Genomic DNA, 18,293 nt, shown 5'->3' with positions numbered 1-18,293 from the left:
CATCACACCTGGGTGCTGCTTCCCAGGGATTTCGGTGGTGAAATAAGGGCTCCTGTGATTCATCCCACGTTGCAGGCAACACTAAGGCAGGAAAAAGCCCCCAGATTTCCCGGTTCCCCGTCCAAACCCCTGTGCAACCCTCCCATCTTCCAACAACCTGGTCTTATATACTGGGTATCTGCATTTAAGGCAGAGAGGGGAGTGGGGACAGCCCTGTCCCCTCGTTAGAGGATGCTTTATTAATTGCAGGCAAGCAGCAGAGTAGCACCCAGTCATCCCAGAGAGGACAGGGTCAGGGACACAGGCAGGGACGTGCAGGCAGAGCTGCTGCCTGTTGCGAAACAGCCAACACTCAGGGCGCTGGGAAAAGCGGAGGTGGTTCAACAGAAGCTCTACGTTCCCGAAACGCATCGGCCTTTCAGCTGACGAAGGGAAAAGCGGCTCCATGGGATTAATCCCGCCATGCTCAGCCCCCACGCTGGCATCGGGGCTGCGTGTCCCCCGAAAACAGGGTCTGGTGGGGTCTAGCTTTGGCAGTTCCAATGAGGAGGAATTGAATTTCTAAGTGACAAAGTCACAGCGCTTGCTGTGCAAAACACAGCCAGAGCCAGGTCTTGCCAGGGGTGCCCAGGCTGCGGCTCCCCAGGGATGCAGGTGCGCAGCCCCGGTCCCCTGGTGAGATGGCAGCGGGGGGGGGTCCCATCCCCCTCGCTACCACCACAGCCACCATGCCACAAAGCCACCAGTGACCCCCCGCACCGCTGGTCCCTAACCGTCATCCGCCGTTCGGGCACACTGGCCGGTCCAGTGTCACAGGCTAATTTGGGAGACGCTTTGTATAATTAGAACACACACACACACAGAGGCAGACAGCATCAGTGGAAAAAAAGTCCAATTTTTTAAAAAAAATCTAATTATTTCAGTATTATCAAAGTCAGCTGTTGCTGGTAGGACTAGAAGGGACACTAATTTAAATGGAGCATTTTCAGCTTGACAGCTTCCCTGTGAGATCAATCCTCAATTTCGGTCCTAACCACCAGAACAATGGTTTGAAGTGCATTAAGTTGTTCACAAAGGATAATAAAATATTCCTTTCAAAAGGATGGTTGCTTGGATAAATGAGGCATTTGGGCTTCAAGGAACCCAAGATGAAAATGCCTTGAAGAAATTCCTTGGAAAGAGCAAATCCCAGGTTCTCCCACTCTTTGCGAGCGCCGCATGGGGTGGGAATGACTGAACCATCCAACCATTTGCTGCAGGGCGAGGGAGCTGGGATCGCTCTGTGCTCGTCTTGCCGCTGCTATTTTTATGATGTCCCATAATAAGAGAACAAAAGGGACCATTTTATGAAATTAATAGCCAGCACAATTACAAAACCTAATGGCAAGGGAGGGATTTCTGCAGATATTATTCCTCCAGCCAGGTCCTTGCGCCACATGCAGCCTGGCCACGCCGGGACCGTCCCCCCCGCTTCCCGGTGACACCGGGGCAAAGAGCGTGGTGTGGGTGACGCCATGCCAAAGGGAAGGGAAACTTTCTGGAAGGCCAATGAATTATTTAATGCCAGCCTTTGTTTCAGCAGCTGATGCAGGAGCAGCCCAGGGAGGATTGATTTAACAGGGTTGCCACCGAGATGAGATGATGGGCTCGGCGCGGGTGCTGCTTTTGGTGGGATCAGGGAGCCGGAGAAGCGGCTGCACCGGGGAGGACGGGGCTCTCTGGGGAGCGCAGTGCTCTGGGCATGCTTCACCATGCTCACAGCCTCCTCCAGCGCTGCGGCACCCATCTCCCCTCCCGGCCCCTTTGCACCTTCAGGAATTTCGGCTGAGACATAAAGCAAGCCTTACCCGCCATCCCCTGCAGGATGCGGCCGCTGCCTGGGGCACGCATGGGGTGGGAGCTGAGCCGGCACGGCTGGAACACCACTGAAAACCCTTTTGTAAAGAGGGGCACCATGTCCTAGGCTTGCAAAAAGCTCGGAGGGGGCTGCTGGGGTACCTGCGAGGCAGCCGAGGTGGGGTGGCGTGGGGCCAGGCACTGGAGCGGGGCCCCGGGAGAGCGGCATTGTTCGGCGGTGCCGGCAACCCGGGGGCTGCTCCCAGCCTGGTGCGAGCCAGCGTGACTCACCCAACCACACAGGGCTTTGGCGAGGGCCTCCATCGCTCGGGGAGGGAGAAGACAAAGCAGCTTGCGCACACACACACACACACACTCTCTTTCCCACCCTCCTCCATCCCAGCTCCAGTCTTGTTTCCTGACCACCGTGCCACGGAAATCCTCACCCCACTTGACACCCTTCACCGCGCCGGCCGTCACCGGGGTCCGACGGAGCCCCTGCCCATGCCCCCGCAGCACCCTGCCCGCACACGCTCCGGCTTCGCCTCCACCTGCCGGGAAGCGGCAATCGCAGCAGGATTGCGATCCCACAAGCCTAAGGAGATAATTGCGCGGTAATCGGAGGGATTACAGCCGCGTTGGCTGGAGCAAGGTGACGGCACGGAGCTGGGGTTCCCCCCTTCTCCCACCCCTGTGGGAAAGGCTCTGCAGAGCCCCCGAAAGCCGCGGTCGGTGCTCCCTGTCACCCTGTGCACCCACAGCTCCTCCTGGATGTGCCAGGAGTTCGCATGCACCCAGCACATCCATGAACAAGATTCCCCACCGCAGACAAGTCACTGCACCTTCAGACTGCCTCGGTTTCCTTGTTGGCGGAGCAGAGGCATCGCCTTACCTTCGTGAAGGGCTTAGAGACCCGACGGGGGTTGCAAAGGAATCCTCGGGGAAGCAGCCGAGGTGCCGAGCCCAATAAAGGGTCATCGCAGCTCTGCAATTTGCTGCAGCTCTGGGCTAGGTGCCCCTGAGCACAGTTAGCAGCTCTCCTGGGCCAAACCCTGGGACACCCTGAATGTCCCCGCACCCACAGAGGGGACCGTCCGTGAGCGGGTGGGCTGTGGGAAGGGGCAACTTTGGGAGCACACAGCGCAGAGACGGGCACGAGCATCCCCCTCCCCATCACGCAGCCGCCGGCAGCCTCTCGGGCTTGCTTGTCGGCGGTGGGGGGGGGTGGATAACCGTTGCCGCAGCCACTGGAAAGCGGATTATCACCCCCTGCACCGGGCTGGATCGATCAAAGCAACGCGAGAGCCCCCGCCTCATGCAAGCGCAGCCAGGGGAGGGTTTCTTTCTCTGTCCCCAAAAGCAAAGTCAGCCTGCAGCCCGAGGCCAGGCTTGCTCTGCAGGGTTTAAAAGCAGCAGCGGGGGACAAGGTTAGTGAGGCATGCGGTTAGCGCGACAGCGCAGCCCCCCGAGCCCGGTTATGATCTCGAGATGAGAGACCGTCTACGGTTAGACCCCTTTGTAGAGATAGAGAGAACAAAAATATTTACCATTAGAAAACGTCTCAAGGATAACGTGTTGCTGGAAGTGTCTCTCCCCTGTTTAACATTATAAAAAAGTGATTTAGAAACAGTGTCCAGCAAGGAGCTCGGTTGGTGTCACACGTCAATGGGTTTGACTCCGCTGCCTTTCCAGCCTGGTGGAAATTGTCCCTTTGGGTTTTTTCTCCCCCCCACCTCCCAAAAGAGCCAAAACCCAAGGTTTGTGTCCAGTGCTATCAACTCCTCCATCACCCTGTCCAAAGCATCCCACGTCCCGCAGCCTCTCCAAACCCCCTCCGGTTTCGTGCTCTGTGTTGGGCTGGCTGGAGCCCCATGCGAGAGGGAGGAAGCGCGTTACGAGGAGCGTTAGTGCAGCCCGTTAGTCTGGGGAATCGGGTCCTCGTCCTTGCCAGAGCAAAACCAGTGTGTGCTGGGGTGGCTTGCAATCCCCGAGAGGAGCTGTACGGACGCTGCACAGCCATGGTCTTCGGGAAGGCGATCGCGTCCCACCGGTGGCACTTGCACCACTTGGATTTAGCAGCCAAGCTGGCGGTGAGCCCAAATTTTGGGTGTGCTTGGGCTGCTCAGCCTCACCCGTGTGTCGGTGCGCCTGGGTGCAGGGAACCCTGGCAAGGCACGGCACAGCCCCAGGGTGCTGAGTTCCTGAGGGAGTGTGTGGGAGCCTGCGGGGGGGACAAATGGCCAAGAAGGGGCTGAGAGCAGCCTGGGCAAAGCCACAGATCCCAAAATCGGTGTTAAAACACCCAGGGATCACTTTTGGGGATTGCGCCAGAAAATTAGCTTGACTTTTGCCCTGCAAAGGAAACTCTGCCTGGCACCACCCATCCATGGCTGGGAGATGTCCCTTCTTCATCCCAGTCATTCTGGGAAGGGGACGAGGCACCCCAGCACCTCTTTTTGCTCCCGTGTGGGGACAGAGCCCCGTGGCAGTGCTGGACCAAAGCCGGAGAGCCCCCGGGTGAGTGTGGGGCTGGGGTGCTCAGGGCATGTGGAGCCCATCACCCACGGGACCGAGGGGAGACGAGTGCATCCCTGCTTAGTGAGAAACGACGCCGGGTCCGTGTGGAGGGGAGGACGGTGGAAGGGGAAAAGAAGGGAAACGCAGCCCCCGGCTGTGCCTGTGCTGTCCCGGGAGGCTGAGGGCAGGGATTCAGCAGATGGGACACGGGATGCTGAGGCTCTGCAGGGACCGTGTCCTCCTCGGGGAGGTCGATGTGTGCGGAGGAGCATGCACGGCATGCCCACGGCCACCCGCCTCGTGTCCCCGTGCCCTGCTTTCCCCTTCCCAGAGCCCTCCTACGCCGCATTCCCTTTGCTCTAGTGTCCCCGGCATTGACCCGGCAGCGGGGTCCGGTGCAGCCCCTGCTCCCGGCACCGCTCCCGGCACTGCCGGCTTCACAAAGCTGGGGAGCATCACCGGTGCTGCTGCAAACCGCCCGGGTGCGGGTCAGGAAATCGGCCATAAAACTTGAGCTGGTTTAGTTTCCTTCTCCATCTAATCGTATTTCCTCCCCATCCACCACCTCCTGCTCCGCCGGTGCTCGCCGTGAGCCGGGGGACAGTGATGGCCCTGCTGCACCCCAGATATCTGTTCGAGGGAGCTGCAGTGATGCCCTGGCTTGCAAATCTTCCCGGCAAGCCTAAATCCGCATCAATCGCCACAGCCCGGTTTGCATCTCCCTGAGGGCGCTGCACCCTGGGCTGCTGGAGGGTGATTTTATGTGCTTTTCTTTTTTTTTTTAAAAAAAAAGGCTGTTTTTTGAGCACAAATATAAATACATAAGGTCATCGGCCTCCCCTCCCGGCTCCCCCTCCCCCTCGAGCCTGCAGACATGTTGGGAGCCATTAGGGCTGGCCCCGCTTTGCTCAGAGGCATGTTATTCATTATCTGCATTTTTAAAAGCAGCAATAAAAAGCGGAAAAATGAAAAACACCGGCCGTGGCCTAATGAAACTGTCATTCAAAGGGGCTGATCGTGCTTCCTGCCGCGTGGTGTGATCTGAAGGGAACCTGGACCAGGGGCCTGTCCCGGCAGCCCATCAAACGCACCGCGTACAATTTCAAAGCCCATGGCCCGGGGAGCGAGTTTGCGTTTCCCCTTGCTGGAAACTTTATTCCCCTTGAAATGATGAAATATTTCAGAGGAAATGGGGAAGGGGCGGCGGAGGGAGCGCCGGGGATGGGGGAGGGCTGTTTGCTGAGCCCCAGCTGTAAAACAAGAAAGGGTGGTTATAAATATCTGAGCAGGTACCTCGGCCGTAAATCTGCTGGCCGGGCATCCCTGTGGGGCGGCTGCCGGCTCCCAGCGGCCGGAGCACAATCCCACAGTGTTCCCGCGGCAGGGCTGGGGGGCCGAGAATCCCCTGGGGGATGCGGGAGGCAGGCGGGCCCCTTCCTGCGGAGAGGGGGCTGCAGACCCGAAAGGGATGAGAAAGGCACGGCAGTGAGTTTTGGGCTGGTGCTGCTCCTAAAATCCTCCATCCTGGTGTTTGATTTCCCCCAGGAAGGTGGGTGAGGGAAGAGCTTACGGGGATGTACCGGCTCTGGTTGGGGGATGCCTCCCCAGCAGGTACGGTGCACGGCATGGGGGTGAGAGGGGAGATTTTGGCCAAGGCCATGAGAATGAGCAATTTTGGAAACCCCCAAATCCCACCCGCACAACTGTGGCACCCGGGGTCCGAGCGCTGAGACCCTCTGGCAAACAGACCCTCTCGAGCATCCCCCAGATCACAAGATGCTTCAGAGAGCTGCTCTCCCACCCCCTGCACCCAGCAGGTCAGGACCATCATTTCGGTGTCAAACTTCCCCGAGACCTCTCACCAACACAGACATCACACGCGCAGGGACCTCCATCCAGGAGGAATGCACCAGCTGACGCACCCCCGGGTCCCAAAATCCCTGTCAGAGGAGCGCTCCCCACCCCGGGCACAGCAATAACCCCACGGGAAGGTCCTCAGCGGGTGGGATAGGATGCAGCGGCCGCGGGAGCAAATACGAGGACGGCGCGGACAAGGGGCTGCAGTGCGAGCGCCTGCCAGCAGCCAGGAGGGACTGGGATTAATCCTGGAAGCGGGCTGGGTGACAGTGGTGACGTTAAGGTAGCAGGCAGCCGAGCTGACAGGCAGGAGGGCTTTGGTGGGGGCTCAGCCCCGAGCATCCCTCGAGCTGGTGGGGAGCAGCCGAGGGTTCGGGGGGCTCCTCCGCCACTTTCCCTGAGGACGGAGCTGTCTTTGGAAAGCGCAGAGGGTTTTCTGTTCAGGCACAGCGGAGACATCAGGAGCCAAAACCTCTCTCTTGCTTTCAATTCCTTTTCCTCTTTTATTTTGCAATAAGAACTCAAATGTCTAGAGCAATTTGTGGACTTAATCACTCCCTGAATGTAAGAGTTTTTTAAATCAAATCAGCTGTTAAACAGCACAAGCATATGAAACCAGTAAGACTTCTATCTCTGTTTGATGTTTTACAATTTGAAAACACACACAGGAAAAGAACAATTCTGGGGGTGGTTGAGTTGTCAGGTTGTTGGGGTTTTGGGTTTTCTTTGCAAGACAATTGTTCCTGAGCCGAGGCCCCAATGCCAAGTCAGAACAGATCGCCAAGGTCAAATCTGTCCCCTCCATGTCCCTCCCGAATGCTGCCAGTGACAGTAACAATTTCTAGCACGGGGACATCCTCACCCCTCTCTCTCCAGCAGAATGGAGGCAGGCACGGACCCCTGCCCGCACCCGGGCACAACCGATATGTCCCCAAACGTCCCCTCAAGCATCCCTGCAGCCACTTTCGCTCCCCATGGTTGAGCAGCGACGCATCCCTGCACCCCACAGGTACCCGCAGCATCCCTCACACACACACCAAGTTTCTCTGATCTCAGCAAAAGGAAACGCCGCATCCCCAAAGCTTGAAAAAAACCCCCTTCATCAGGCCAAGAGCAAATTGCCTAGGGAGGAAGACAAGCCATCCCATACCCCGACCCACGTCCCCACGGCCAGGTGATGACTCGCACCTACCTATGCACGTCACCCCGTCGGAGTGCAGCAAAAACTTGACGTGGCAGCCGCACTTGGGTCCCTGGTCGGTGTCGTCGCAGGTATGCTGGCAGCCCCCGTTCCCATAGTTGCAGGTCACTGCGGGAGGCAAAGCACCGGCTGTCACTCAGAGCCCCAGCCCTTCTCTTCCCTGCCCAGCATCCCCAAGCAGTAGCATAAAGCCAGCTTGGAAAAACCTCATCTGTACCCTCGGAGAGATCCCTCCCTCCTGGATAATTTCTAGAGCCCTTCGACTTTCCCTGCAGGATCTTGGCAGATGCAAACTGTTATGTGGTTTCTCGCGTCTTCCCGTTTGCATATCTGCTAAATGCCACCGGTGGAGCCGGAGCAAAGGGGACCGATGGGCTGGTTGCCCCTGACCCTGGATCTGGTGTTACAGGGAAGGGTGGGACTTTCCCGAGCTCTGGAATGACTCAGGTGCTCCTGGGAATCCCTGCCAGCCCTCCCCGGGGGGCGAGGCATATTGTTCATTTAGCTTGGAGGGAAAATAGGCTCATAGGATTAAAACTCCATTTCATCAGCAATTTTACACGTTTGCTGCAGACAGCAAATGAGAAACAAAATAAAAATAATTGCATAAACATGTACATATCTATTTAATAACCCTGGCAGTGCCAGCGAGATGCTGGCAGGAGATCAGACAGGCTGAGAGCACCACGACCCCCAGGGAAAGGATTCCTGTGCTCCTCCTGTGCCGATTGTACTCTCCCTGTTCATCTCCCCTTGGGAAAGCAAAACAGTGGGACGGGGGATGCTGCGCCTCTGGGACCCCCTTTAGCTGCCATTTCAGCCTGCTCAGTGTAAGGGCACGATGTCTCATGGGGACATGGCAGAGTGGGATGCCAGAGGAAAATGAAGCCAGAGGGCTTCAGGCTCGATAAATCCACTAGTACCATGAGGGGGTCAGGGCTTTGCAGCAGGGCCAGGAGGGGTCTGTACCACTGGGACAAGGTTAGGGGTCCCCCGGAGGCCGTATCCCCGTCCCTGGAGCATTCCTTACATTTGCAGTCGCGCTGGTTCTTGGTGAGCTCAAAGCCAGGGCGGCACTCGCAGGCGATGCCCCCCTTGGGGGTCTCCCGGCAGATGTGGGCACAGCCATGGTTCTTGTTCATGCAGTTCATTCCTTCTAAAAGAGAGAAGGAAGCAAAGAAAAGCTCCAGAAGTTTGCCAGCAATGGTCCACGGCAGCAGAAGGATGTCTGGGGCGGGACAGGGATAGGGAGATGGGGGCAATGAGGGGAAAACCTTGCAAAGCTAGGACCTTAGTGGGGACAGGATAACCCCATGCAGTGCCTTGAAGGGCAGCACCTCCTGCTGCAGAGCGGGTCAGGAAGGTGGGCAAAGCCACCCTGGAGCCTTGAACCTTTGATTCCCTCCCATTGCCTTGGGTGAGACCCCGCTCCCACACCTCGGGGCAAGCAGCGGGTGTAGAAGCTGCTGCTGCCCACCAGCCCTGCCTGGCATCGACAGGATGGAGCGATGCATCTCCTTTTTGGAAGATGAAGAGGATGGGATGAGCATGTTTGTGATTACAGACCCCCGGGTGGGCAGTTGTGACATTGTTCAGCAAAGCAAGGAAGGGTTTGGGGGGGCAGAGCTGGCTGCTGGTGGGGAGAGCCATGGAGCTGCTCCACCAGGATGAGCGCCGGGGCATGCCCATAAGCTATGGGATGCCTTGACAGCTTGGGAAGGATTCATACGCTGGCTGCCCCTGGGAAATGAGGGTTTGGGGAGCTGCTCGTTCCCATTATCAGAGCTGCCATTTCGCCCTCGCTGACTTGTCCACAGCCCCCTCTTCCCCCAGCCTCTCCTGGGACATGGGGACAGTCAGCTGCAGAAAGCCAGGTTCAATGGATGCCGAACAGGGCATCAACAGGAATTTATGAGACATTTAACAAAACCCACAGCAAGCCGGGGATGGCCCTCCGGGAGATGCAACCGCCTGCTCAGGGCATTTTTCTGGCAGAGGGAGGGGGTCTGCTCCTTTCCAGGCACCCAGGGCTGAGCCCACCATGGGGTAAGCAGTGCCAGCATCAGGATGGAGGACGGGGCAGAGCTGCAAGCCTGTGGGGTGCCAAGAGCCTGGGCCAGAAGGGCAAGGGAAGATCCTTATGGGGTCGGGGCACCTTGAAGGAGGATGCTGAAATGCACCAAGCATGCACAGAAAGGGTTAAAAACCACAGGCTGGAGCCTGTGGGTGTCCCAGGTAGCTCCCCATCACCTGCCTGGCAGATCCCGCCTGGCTTGGCTCCAGGACAGGGCGATCATCTGTAATTGCAGTGGCAGTCGAGCCCTCTGTAATTAGAGCCTTCCGTCTCCGACCACACCAGCACTTCCTTCCCTGGCCTCCATGCTGGGAACCCCCAACTTGTGGGGAGCCACACTCCATCCCCCCAGCACCCTCCAGCCTGTCCCAGGGCCAGGAAGGTGCTGTGAACCCCTGCACTCCATCCAGCCCTGCCCTGGGACCCCCGTGGGACATGCAATGCCTCAGGGATGCAGGGGACAGCCAAGCGCTCCCAGCCTCTCCGCTGAACAGCAGCTTTTCTCTCCTCCTCCTTTTTATTGCTGCTCTTTACTACCTGGCAGCATCTCCACGGCGTCCCAGGTACCACGGCAGACACAGAGACCTGCGAGGCTGACCCTGCCCTGCTGCACCACTGCTCCCCTGGAGACACCACCTTCCAGAGAAGCCAGATCCCGACAGCCAGCAGTCTGCAGGGATCCCCCGGCACATCCCAGCAGAGACACAAGCTCTGGTGTCCGTGTGCCCTGGCTCCCATCCAGGCCGGGACGGCCACACACTGTTTTCCTAAGACTCCCCAGATGATTCCACCCGGGCACGGCACCCTCCTCCGCTGCACGACACCAGAACACAGCAATCCCTCAGTGCCTACAGCCACCACCCAGGAAGGGATGCACCCCCTCTAATTCGTCCTCTCCGTGCAGCATCGTTATCTGCTCTTGCACCAGCGCAAGGACCTGCTCGCTCCTTTTGCTTTCAGTGGCTCCGCTCTCATCGTCGGGCTGAGCGCGACAGGGTTTAAAGGCACCGATACACAGCAAGCCCCAACCCTTGGCCTCTCCTTACTGGGAGGGACTGGCTGGTCCGAGGGAGAGGGTTGTGGTGCTGCAGGAGGAGGGTCCTGGGATCCATCTCCCAGCAGCATTTCATCCCCTCTGCATCAGGAGGGAGAGAGGAAAGCAAGAGGGAGATTGAGAAACAGAGAAAGAGCAGAGGAAAAGGAGAAAGCCTCCTGCGAGGGCAGGAGAAGAGAGACAAGGAGCTGGCAAGGACCCCAGAAGGAAGGAAGCAGTCGTAACATTGAGGTTTAGCTCTCTAATACCAAATGCTTCTGCCTTGGCAGTGCCCAAGGAGCCAGGAATAAAGTCAGAACAGGCTTTAACATCGGACCCCAACTGGCCTCAGCTCTCCACTTTTTCCAGGCTCATAGCCCGGGGACCAGCTGCAACCCTCCCAGCAGCCGCTCCTGAGCCTGAGCTCAGGGACCATGTAGCAGCTACGAGAACAACCTCGGGGTGCAGAAGCAACACAGACCTCCCCAGGCCAACAACACTGCAGACTTTCAGCTCAAAAAATCAGCTCAAAAACCAGCACCTGCATCCCTGTCCCCAGCGGAGGCCACCCACTGCGTCACTGGGATGAAGGAGCAGCCAGCTCGTCCCTCCCAGACACACAGGGGATGGGGACATGGGAGATGCCACCGCGGCCACTGAGCTGTCCTGGGCTGGGCGAGATCCCCCAGGGAGCTGGAGGGACCGATGCAGCTGGGAAGGGGGAGGGAAGAAAGTAAAAACACTCAGCCGGCTTTGCCAAGCAGCAGAGATAAAAATCAGCAGAGATGCAAAAATCTCTCATTTCCTCTTATTTTGGCTAAGAGATTGCTCCAGACGGCAGCAATTTAGAGCTGATATCGAGACTAAGGGCTTGGTGCTTCGCAAGACCTGGGAGGAGAAGATGAGTCTCACAGGGTGGTGTGAGGATCTCCGGGTACCTTTTATTTAATAAAACGCTCTGGATATAGGATTAACGTCCTCCGTTTGGTATTATTGTGCTTGATAAAGAGCCCTGCGAGGATTTTGTTATGGAGATGTTTATTAGCCCCGTAGTAGCCTCTCCCAATGTGCTCATAATAAATTTGCTTTTAAATTTGCAGCACCAAGAAGGGTCATGAACCAGCACCAGCACCCAAAGCCAGGCACTGTGCAGGGATGGCCAGGGATAATGGGGGACAGACCTGCCTGATAAATGCAGGGGATGGAGGGTGCCCCGCGGCAGGGAGATGCCATGCACTAACCTTCGGGGCGCTGGATGCAGGTGTGCTGGTTGTCGCTGAGGAAGAAGCCCTCCCGGCAGAAGCACTCGTAGCTGCCCATCATGTTGACGCAGGTCTGCTGGCAGCCGCCGTTGCCCTCCGAGCACTCATCCAGGTCTGCAAAGTGAAGGTGGCAGGGGGTGAGCATGGCACGGTGGCACGCCGAGGGGATGGGGAACCGGGTGTGACAGATTTGCTACATAGCAAATCAGTTCTGCTTTACATCCGTGATCCCTCAGCTAGAAGAAACGGGGATGCTTTAGGGCTGCAGGGGATGAAGGCAAAACATGCCAAGGGGTGGGTTGCAGAGGCCATACAGCTTCCCTGGCTGATGGGCAAAAAAGGTCTCATTGTACAGACGGGAGCACCAAACCACAGAGAAAGGGATTTTCCTTGACCTGGGACCCCCAAGCAAGCTGTGACCCCTTTCCCCAAAGCACCCGGGATGCTCAGCCGGGATGCCGGTTGCAGCCGCCCCCTGCTCCCAGCCCCTCCAAGCCTGTCGCCGGCTGGGGATGCCTGCACTTCATTAGGGGAAGCTGGGAAACCTTAGCCCAGAGCGGGGATAATTACTTGTAAGGAGACTCAAATCCCCGGCAGCTCTGCTGCCCTTGTGCCTGTTTTGGTTTAACAAACCAAGACTGGAAGGGGCTCGAGATGTGCACCCCTGGCAGCAGCAATGCCCTCGCCCCGGGCTGCTCCTGCTCCATCCCTGCAAACACCTCGTTTAATGAGGAGCCCGTTGCTCTCCCCAGAGGGTTTTTGGGGACCGTGGTCCAAGCTGAACCCACCAGTGCCCCAAGGTGCCAGAGCAAGCGGGATGCTGGGCTCAGGCAGAATGGCAAACCTCTGCCGTGGCCACCCCTGCCCCCTCCGCCCGCGGTCCCGGGGCCGGGCAACGGCGTCGGGCTGGGGAGTGAGGGGCCCCGTGCCAAAGAAAACCTCCCGTGAACTCGAGCGTTGCAGAGCCGGCAGCCGAGGGGAAAGCTGAGCCCCGCCAGCATCGGCCACTGGAGACACCGGAATAGCGTTTTGGTGACGGCATGCGCCGGGGGGGGGTCCCAGCCCTGGCCCCCCCCAGCACTGCCCTCCTCCCCGAGCAGCACAGCATGTGCCAAAACCTCTTGCTTTTGGGCAAAGAGATGGATGGACGGATGGACGCCCGAGCAGCGTGGGTGCCTTGCACCATGCCCCAGCTCCAGGCAAGCCCTGGGGGATGCTGCAACCCCAGGGGATGCTGCAGCCCCGAGGGATGCTTGGAAATCAAGGCAGGGGCTGCAGCTCCAACTGGAAACTGCTGCAGGAGCAGAGCCAGGAGCACCCCACAAACCCGCTACCTTGGAAAGGAGATGTTGAAAACATCATCTTTCACCTGGGTGCCCGTGGGGCAGGCTAGAGCTGACAGCCGGGCTGCAGCCAGACGCAAAAGGGACGTCTTCTATGATGGCAGGAGGCTTGCAGCTCCCTCCGAGGCTCATCCCAGCCAAGCTATGTCCTGCAGATGCCAATAACTCTCCTCAAATCCCCCCGCTTATAACAAGGGCTTAATGTCTTGCGACTTCTCCTTCAAGCTCCGCACAAAAATGAGGAGGCAGCCGTTCAAACCCAATGGCTGAAATGAGACTCTGCCGCTCTAATACCTGTTTTATTAAATACAACGGAGATGGGCAGAAGCCAGCAGGGCCCACGTCAGGACGGGGGCTCGAATTCCTGTCCTGGTTCAAAAGGTTGCCTGGGGTGGGTGACGGGGGGGCCGCTGGGCTCTGGTGGTTCGACCACTGCCCATGGCACCAGCAAAGCCTGAGCATGACCCTCCACTTTGTTCTGCTTCTCTTTCTTTTGGCTAAAAGGGGATGCTTGCAGGCTGGGCAAAGCACAGTCAGGATGGGGGGGGAAGGACGATGGGAAAAACCCACTGGGGTTCATCCCTGCTGCCCCCCGAAAGCAGCCGCTAAGCAAATCCAGCCGGAACACAGAGGGTCTCAACATCCTCATCTGTAAAATGGGTTCCAGGCGATAAACCTGCCCCACCCCTACAGCGAAGCAACACGGCCAAGATGCCCCACGGAGACGAGCCGAGGAAGGGCTCAAGGGGGGAGCTGGGGCTGCCCCCACCCAGGTCCCCCCTCACCCGGCTGCTCCCCAGCCACCTCCATCCCCTCCCGTCCAACTCTGTAAACACATGACGTCTGCGGCTTGCCGAGCCCGGCTTTCCTTTCTTCTCCTTGGGCTCATCCTCCCCCGGGAGAGGAAGGCAGAGCCGCCCGCCCGCGCCTCCTCCCAGCTGTGTAAATCTCCCCCCTCCCCAAGGAGGCTGCAAAGATCCCGGTGATGGTGGTTAATGCAAAGCGTATGTGTCCATAATCCCTTCCCCCTCCTCCTCCTCCCAGTGATGAGCTCATTAATGACCTCTCTGCAGACACTAATTAGAAAATAGCATGAGCTCCAGGCGGAGGGAAGGCGGGCGGCCCCGTGCCCCAGTGATCCCACCCGCGGGTGCTGCGGGAGGAAGCGGGTGCCGGGGAGCGGGAAGCCCGGCCAGCCCCGGGGCTCTGCCGGGAGCTTTGGCTTTGCCGCAGCCGGATGGAGTTTGGGGCGGTGGGAAGTGGCAGGGAGGATGCACGGCCGCTCCGTAGGCAGATGCCGGGTTTGTCTTGGCCCGGGGATTATTTACCCAGTCCCTTTGCTGGTTCCCATCCCCACCATATTTGCTATTAACTCATCTATTTTGGCAGGTGCAGGGCTGACCTCAAGCACGAGCGGAGCGAGCGGCAGGGCCCGGGTGAGCCCCGCCGGCTGGTCCTGCCTTCGGCAGCGGAGCAGAGCTGCCGGCCCGGCCGCTCGCCGCAGCAGGATGCGGCCGTGGGGAGGCTGCGACTCACGCCCAGCATCCCCAAACCCAACCCTCCCAGTCTTGCCTTACCCCAGCATCTCCCAGTCTATGGATGGACTCATGGAACAAGTTTTCCTCCCAGAACGGGGCATCCTGCCCCAGCATCACCCCCGTGCAATGGGGAGCAATCCTGTCCCCCGCAAGCCATCATGGTATGTGACATATGTGCAGCCAGCTTGCTGCCCTGGGAGTGCCACCATGGTCCCCTGTCTCTGCAAAGGGTCTGGGGGGGTCAGAACTCAGGAGGTGCCCGGTAAAGAAAGCCAGCAGGCTGGTCCCAAGGTGTCGAGTGGCTGCAACACACCGGCATCCCACCCCAGTGCGTGCCGGGGGCCCGTCCCTCACCTAAGCAGTTGTGGCCGTCGTGTGCCAGGCGGAAGCCGTCGTAGCAGGTACAGCGGTAGTTGCCGGGGATGTTGACGCACTCGTGGACGCAGCCCGCATTGTCTTCCCGCTCGCACTCGTCGACGTCTGCGGAGAGAGGAGGGCAGGAGAGCTGTGGGGCTGCCCTGGCTGAGGACGGACAACTCGCTGCAGGGGTGCTGCTCCCCATCTCCAGCGTGTTTGCGACCTGGCTGATATTGTGCCCTGGGCTCTCTGCTGTCTCTGCTTATTCCAGCAGGTCCCCAGCTCTATTATTACCTACAGCATCCCTCCACACCCTGCAAAAACATCCCCATCGTCCCCAGTCTAGGCCCTGGACTTCCAGCTAACCCGCTGTCTTAAAGCCTCGGCACAGCGCCGTGCGCTGGGAATCACACGGGATTTCCCCACAGTGGTGGGCAGAGCAGCCCGTCTCCATGGCAAAGCCTTGCTGTGCCTGGAGCGCGCTTTAATCCCTCTGCTATTTGTACTCAGCCCATCCCAAGCCTGGACCCGCTCCGAGCAGAGCCGGGAATTTTTCCCCTGCCCCATTCCTGCTTTCCTGCTGCTGCTCCTCCAAGAAGCCTGTTTTCTTTCACTCAGCTGCATATACCTGTATCTATATCTATATCTACATTTACATCTATATCTATATCTACATCTACATCTATATCATCTGTATTTCTATATCTTATTTTTAAGCATCTCATGTTTTAGCTGCTAACCCAGTTCTGCAGCCTCTGGGTTGGAAAACCTTCAGGAAAAAAACCCCCAGCTTTGTTTAAAACAAGCCCCAGGTGATCCTCCTGGGCCTGGGCAGCCCCAGCCTTGCAAACATGGCTCTTTGCAGAGCAGGGGAGGGAGCACGACGGCTGCCACCGCCACCAGCAAGGACAGTCGCATTCCTCTCCGTCCCCATGCACTGCAGTGTCAACAGGCCGGGAGTTTGGGGCAGAAAAGGGGCAGAAAAGGTTTGCAGCAGGCTGGGGTAAACAAGCAGCCTTTTTGCAAGGGCAGGGGACGTTGCCGATGAGCCACCGCCTGCCTTTGACCTGCCAGGGCTGTCACTTGTCAGAGGGGCTCCAGCTCCGGTGCCGGTGGCGTGCCCCTACCTTTGCAGTGCTTCCCGTCGCCGGTGTAGCCGGACTTGCAGATACACTTGTAGGACTTGGGGGTGTTCTGGCAGATGGCATCGATGTGGCAGTTGTCGGTGCCCTCCACGCACTCGTCGACATCTGCAAGGGGAGAGGCGGGGGGAGCGATGGGGAGAGCCGGGGGGAGCTCTCCCCCATCTCCCCACGGGAGCCATCGCTTGAGGTGATGAAACCAAGCAGCCCTCCGGCTTTTCAACCAGCCCACGAAGCAGAAAGGCTCGAGGGAACAACGCTGCTGCTTTGCTCCTTAGTGGCTTTGCCGCACCCAGCCCTGACGCAACGGCTGATGGGCTCGCTGTGGGACACGGTGAGCCGCTGACTCCAATCCCGAACAGCACTACCTGTGTCCCCGCTCCCGTACAAGCCACCCTGAGACTCCCCGACCCTTTCACGTGTCTGATGATAGCAAACACCGCTCAGGCGCCCCTAGTCCAGGCTGGAGCCAGCCCCGGCAGAGGTGAAAGTCTCTGTCTCCAATTAGCTGTTTCCTGAGCCAACCAGTCACCCAAATAATCGTCATCGCTTTCTATTCTTAGGCGCTGAGGAATGTGCACGAATTAGCAGGGACCGCACGAAATAAACCTGGGAGCTGGGAGCGGGAAGCAGGAGGGAGAACTGGGAAAAACACCAAGGCTTCCTCGGGGACACAGCCAAAATCCACAGACCTCCCATACCCCCTTTGCCCCTCAACCCACTTCTTCGGGATGCAGTGCCGTGGTACCCGGGACATCACGTCCAGAGCACCAGACGCCAGTGATGGCCTCAAGAGGCGATGCCCAAGGGTTTGCCAAGGCAGGAGGCTGCAGGAGCGGAGGTTTTAATGGTATTTGGGAAACAGAGAAGCCTTGAGTGCATGGGGTGGAGGTTTGTGAGCAAGAGGCTGCTCACCTGGCTGCTCTCTGCCTTCTCTGGGCAGGCAGGAAGGGAGACGTGGTGCCCCGGAGCGGGCACATCCTCCTCTCTGGCTGTCAATGCCTGGCAGCGGTGTAAGGCAGCTGGGTACCCCTGCAGGGGAATCGGGGGCTGAGCATCGCCCGCGGCCCCTCGGGTACGGGCAGGGCTCCCAGAGCACCCTGGGCTCCCCACTCCGATCCCACGGGCACGTGGGGAGCGTCAGTGCTGCTCCCGGGGGGGAGGTTCGCCTCCACCGCCTCCCATGGGGATGGGGGGGGTCTCACCAGGGAAGGGGGATCTGAGGGTCCCGCCAGCTTCCTTGTACCCCATAAAGAGGAGCCTGAGGCTGCCTTTAAAAAAGCTGCTTTTCAGCAACCTCAAGAACAGAAGTGCTCCAGAATGTCTCCAAAGACATGAAACATCCCTGCAAGCCGCGGGCGGGCAGGCAGCCCCACCAGCCCCACCGGGACGGGGGCCACGGCCGCGGGAGCGCCGGCCCGAGCCCTCTCCCGGCCACCCCGGTGGTTTTTTGCCGGGAGATGTGAGTCACCCAGCCGGGGGGAGGAGAGCTTTGCCTTTGCACCAGGGAGGCGGCACGTGCCTGCGCATTGTATAAATATTTACAGCCCGCATTCATATTTGTTATTTGACATTAGCCATGGCCCGCGGCCACCACGGCCTCCCTTGGGCCATTAATCACCGGCTGGAGGCTGACCCACCACGGCGGGGACGACGGAGGGATTGCACGGGAGACCTGCACCCCGCTCCTGGCCAGCACAGTCGCCTCCGGCACCCACGGCACCGGCCACGGTGCCGCCACGCCGCGACCACCCCAGCACCCGACGGCATCCCCGGGGAGAGGCTCGCAGCCTGGCCCGTGCCAGGGGTTCCGCGGGGGCTCAGGGGGGCCGGTGTTCCTTCGGGGAGCTGAGCGTGGCTCGGGTTCCGTTCCTCCCCAGCCAAACTTCACATGTGGCTGCAAACCCCATCCCTACCCCAGGGCACGGCCGCCCCACCACACCCCTGACCCACCTGCAAAGGCCCCATCCTGCAAACCGAAAAGCACGTGCGAATAATCACCGGTGGAAAAAAAACCTGCAAAAGCCACAGGAGTGCAGAGCTCACTCCTTCCCAGCCACGTTTTCAGGCTTAAAGAGCCTTTCGGCAGAGGAGGAAGCGCCTCCATCGCTGGCGAGCGCCGTTTGGCATCAC

General features: G+C 59.0%; 1 protein-coding gene across 2 annotated transcripts in view; it reads right to left on the bottom strand.

The window, feature by feature from the left end:
• The window catches only part of SCUBE3 (signal peptide, CUB domain and EGF like domain containing 3), a 37,237-nt gene that overhangs the window by 11,572 nt on the left and 7,372 nt on the right, over positions 1-18,293 (bottom strand). For both annotated transcript variants that reach the window (XM_075055346.1, XM_075055347.1), the window contains exons 2-7: positions 16,146-16,268; positions 15,016-15,141; positions 11,760-11,894; positions 8,442-8,567; positions 7,403-7,519; positions 3,384-3,431 (exon numbers count right to left, since the gene is read on the bottom strand). In XM_075055346.1, coding sequence (XP_074911447.1) covers positions 3,384-3,431; positions 7,403-7,519; positions 8,442-8,567; positions 11,760-11,894; positions 15,016-15,141; positions 16,146-16,268 — 675 coding nt within the window. The remainder of the gene's footprint in view (positions 1-3,383; positions 3,432-7,402; positions 7,520-8,441; positions 8,568-11,759; positions 11,895-15,015; positions 15,142-16,145; positions 16,269-18,293) is intronic.

Source organism: Buteo buteo, chromosome 23 (genome assembly GCF_964188355.1).
Source record: "Buteo buteo chromosome 23, bButBut1.hap1.1, whole genome shotgun sequence".
NCBI classification, from domain to species: Eukaryota; Metazoa; Chordata; class Aves; order Accipitriformes; family Accipitridae; genus Buteo; species Buteo buteo.
The sequence above is the reverse complement of the archived record's forward strand: the minus strand, read 5'-3'. Positions and strand labels throughout refer to the sequence as shown.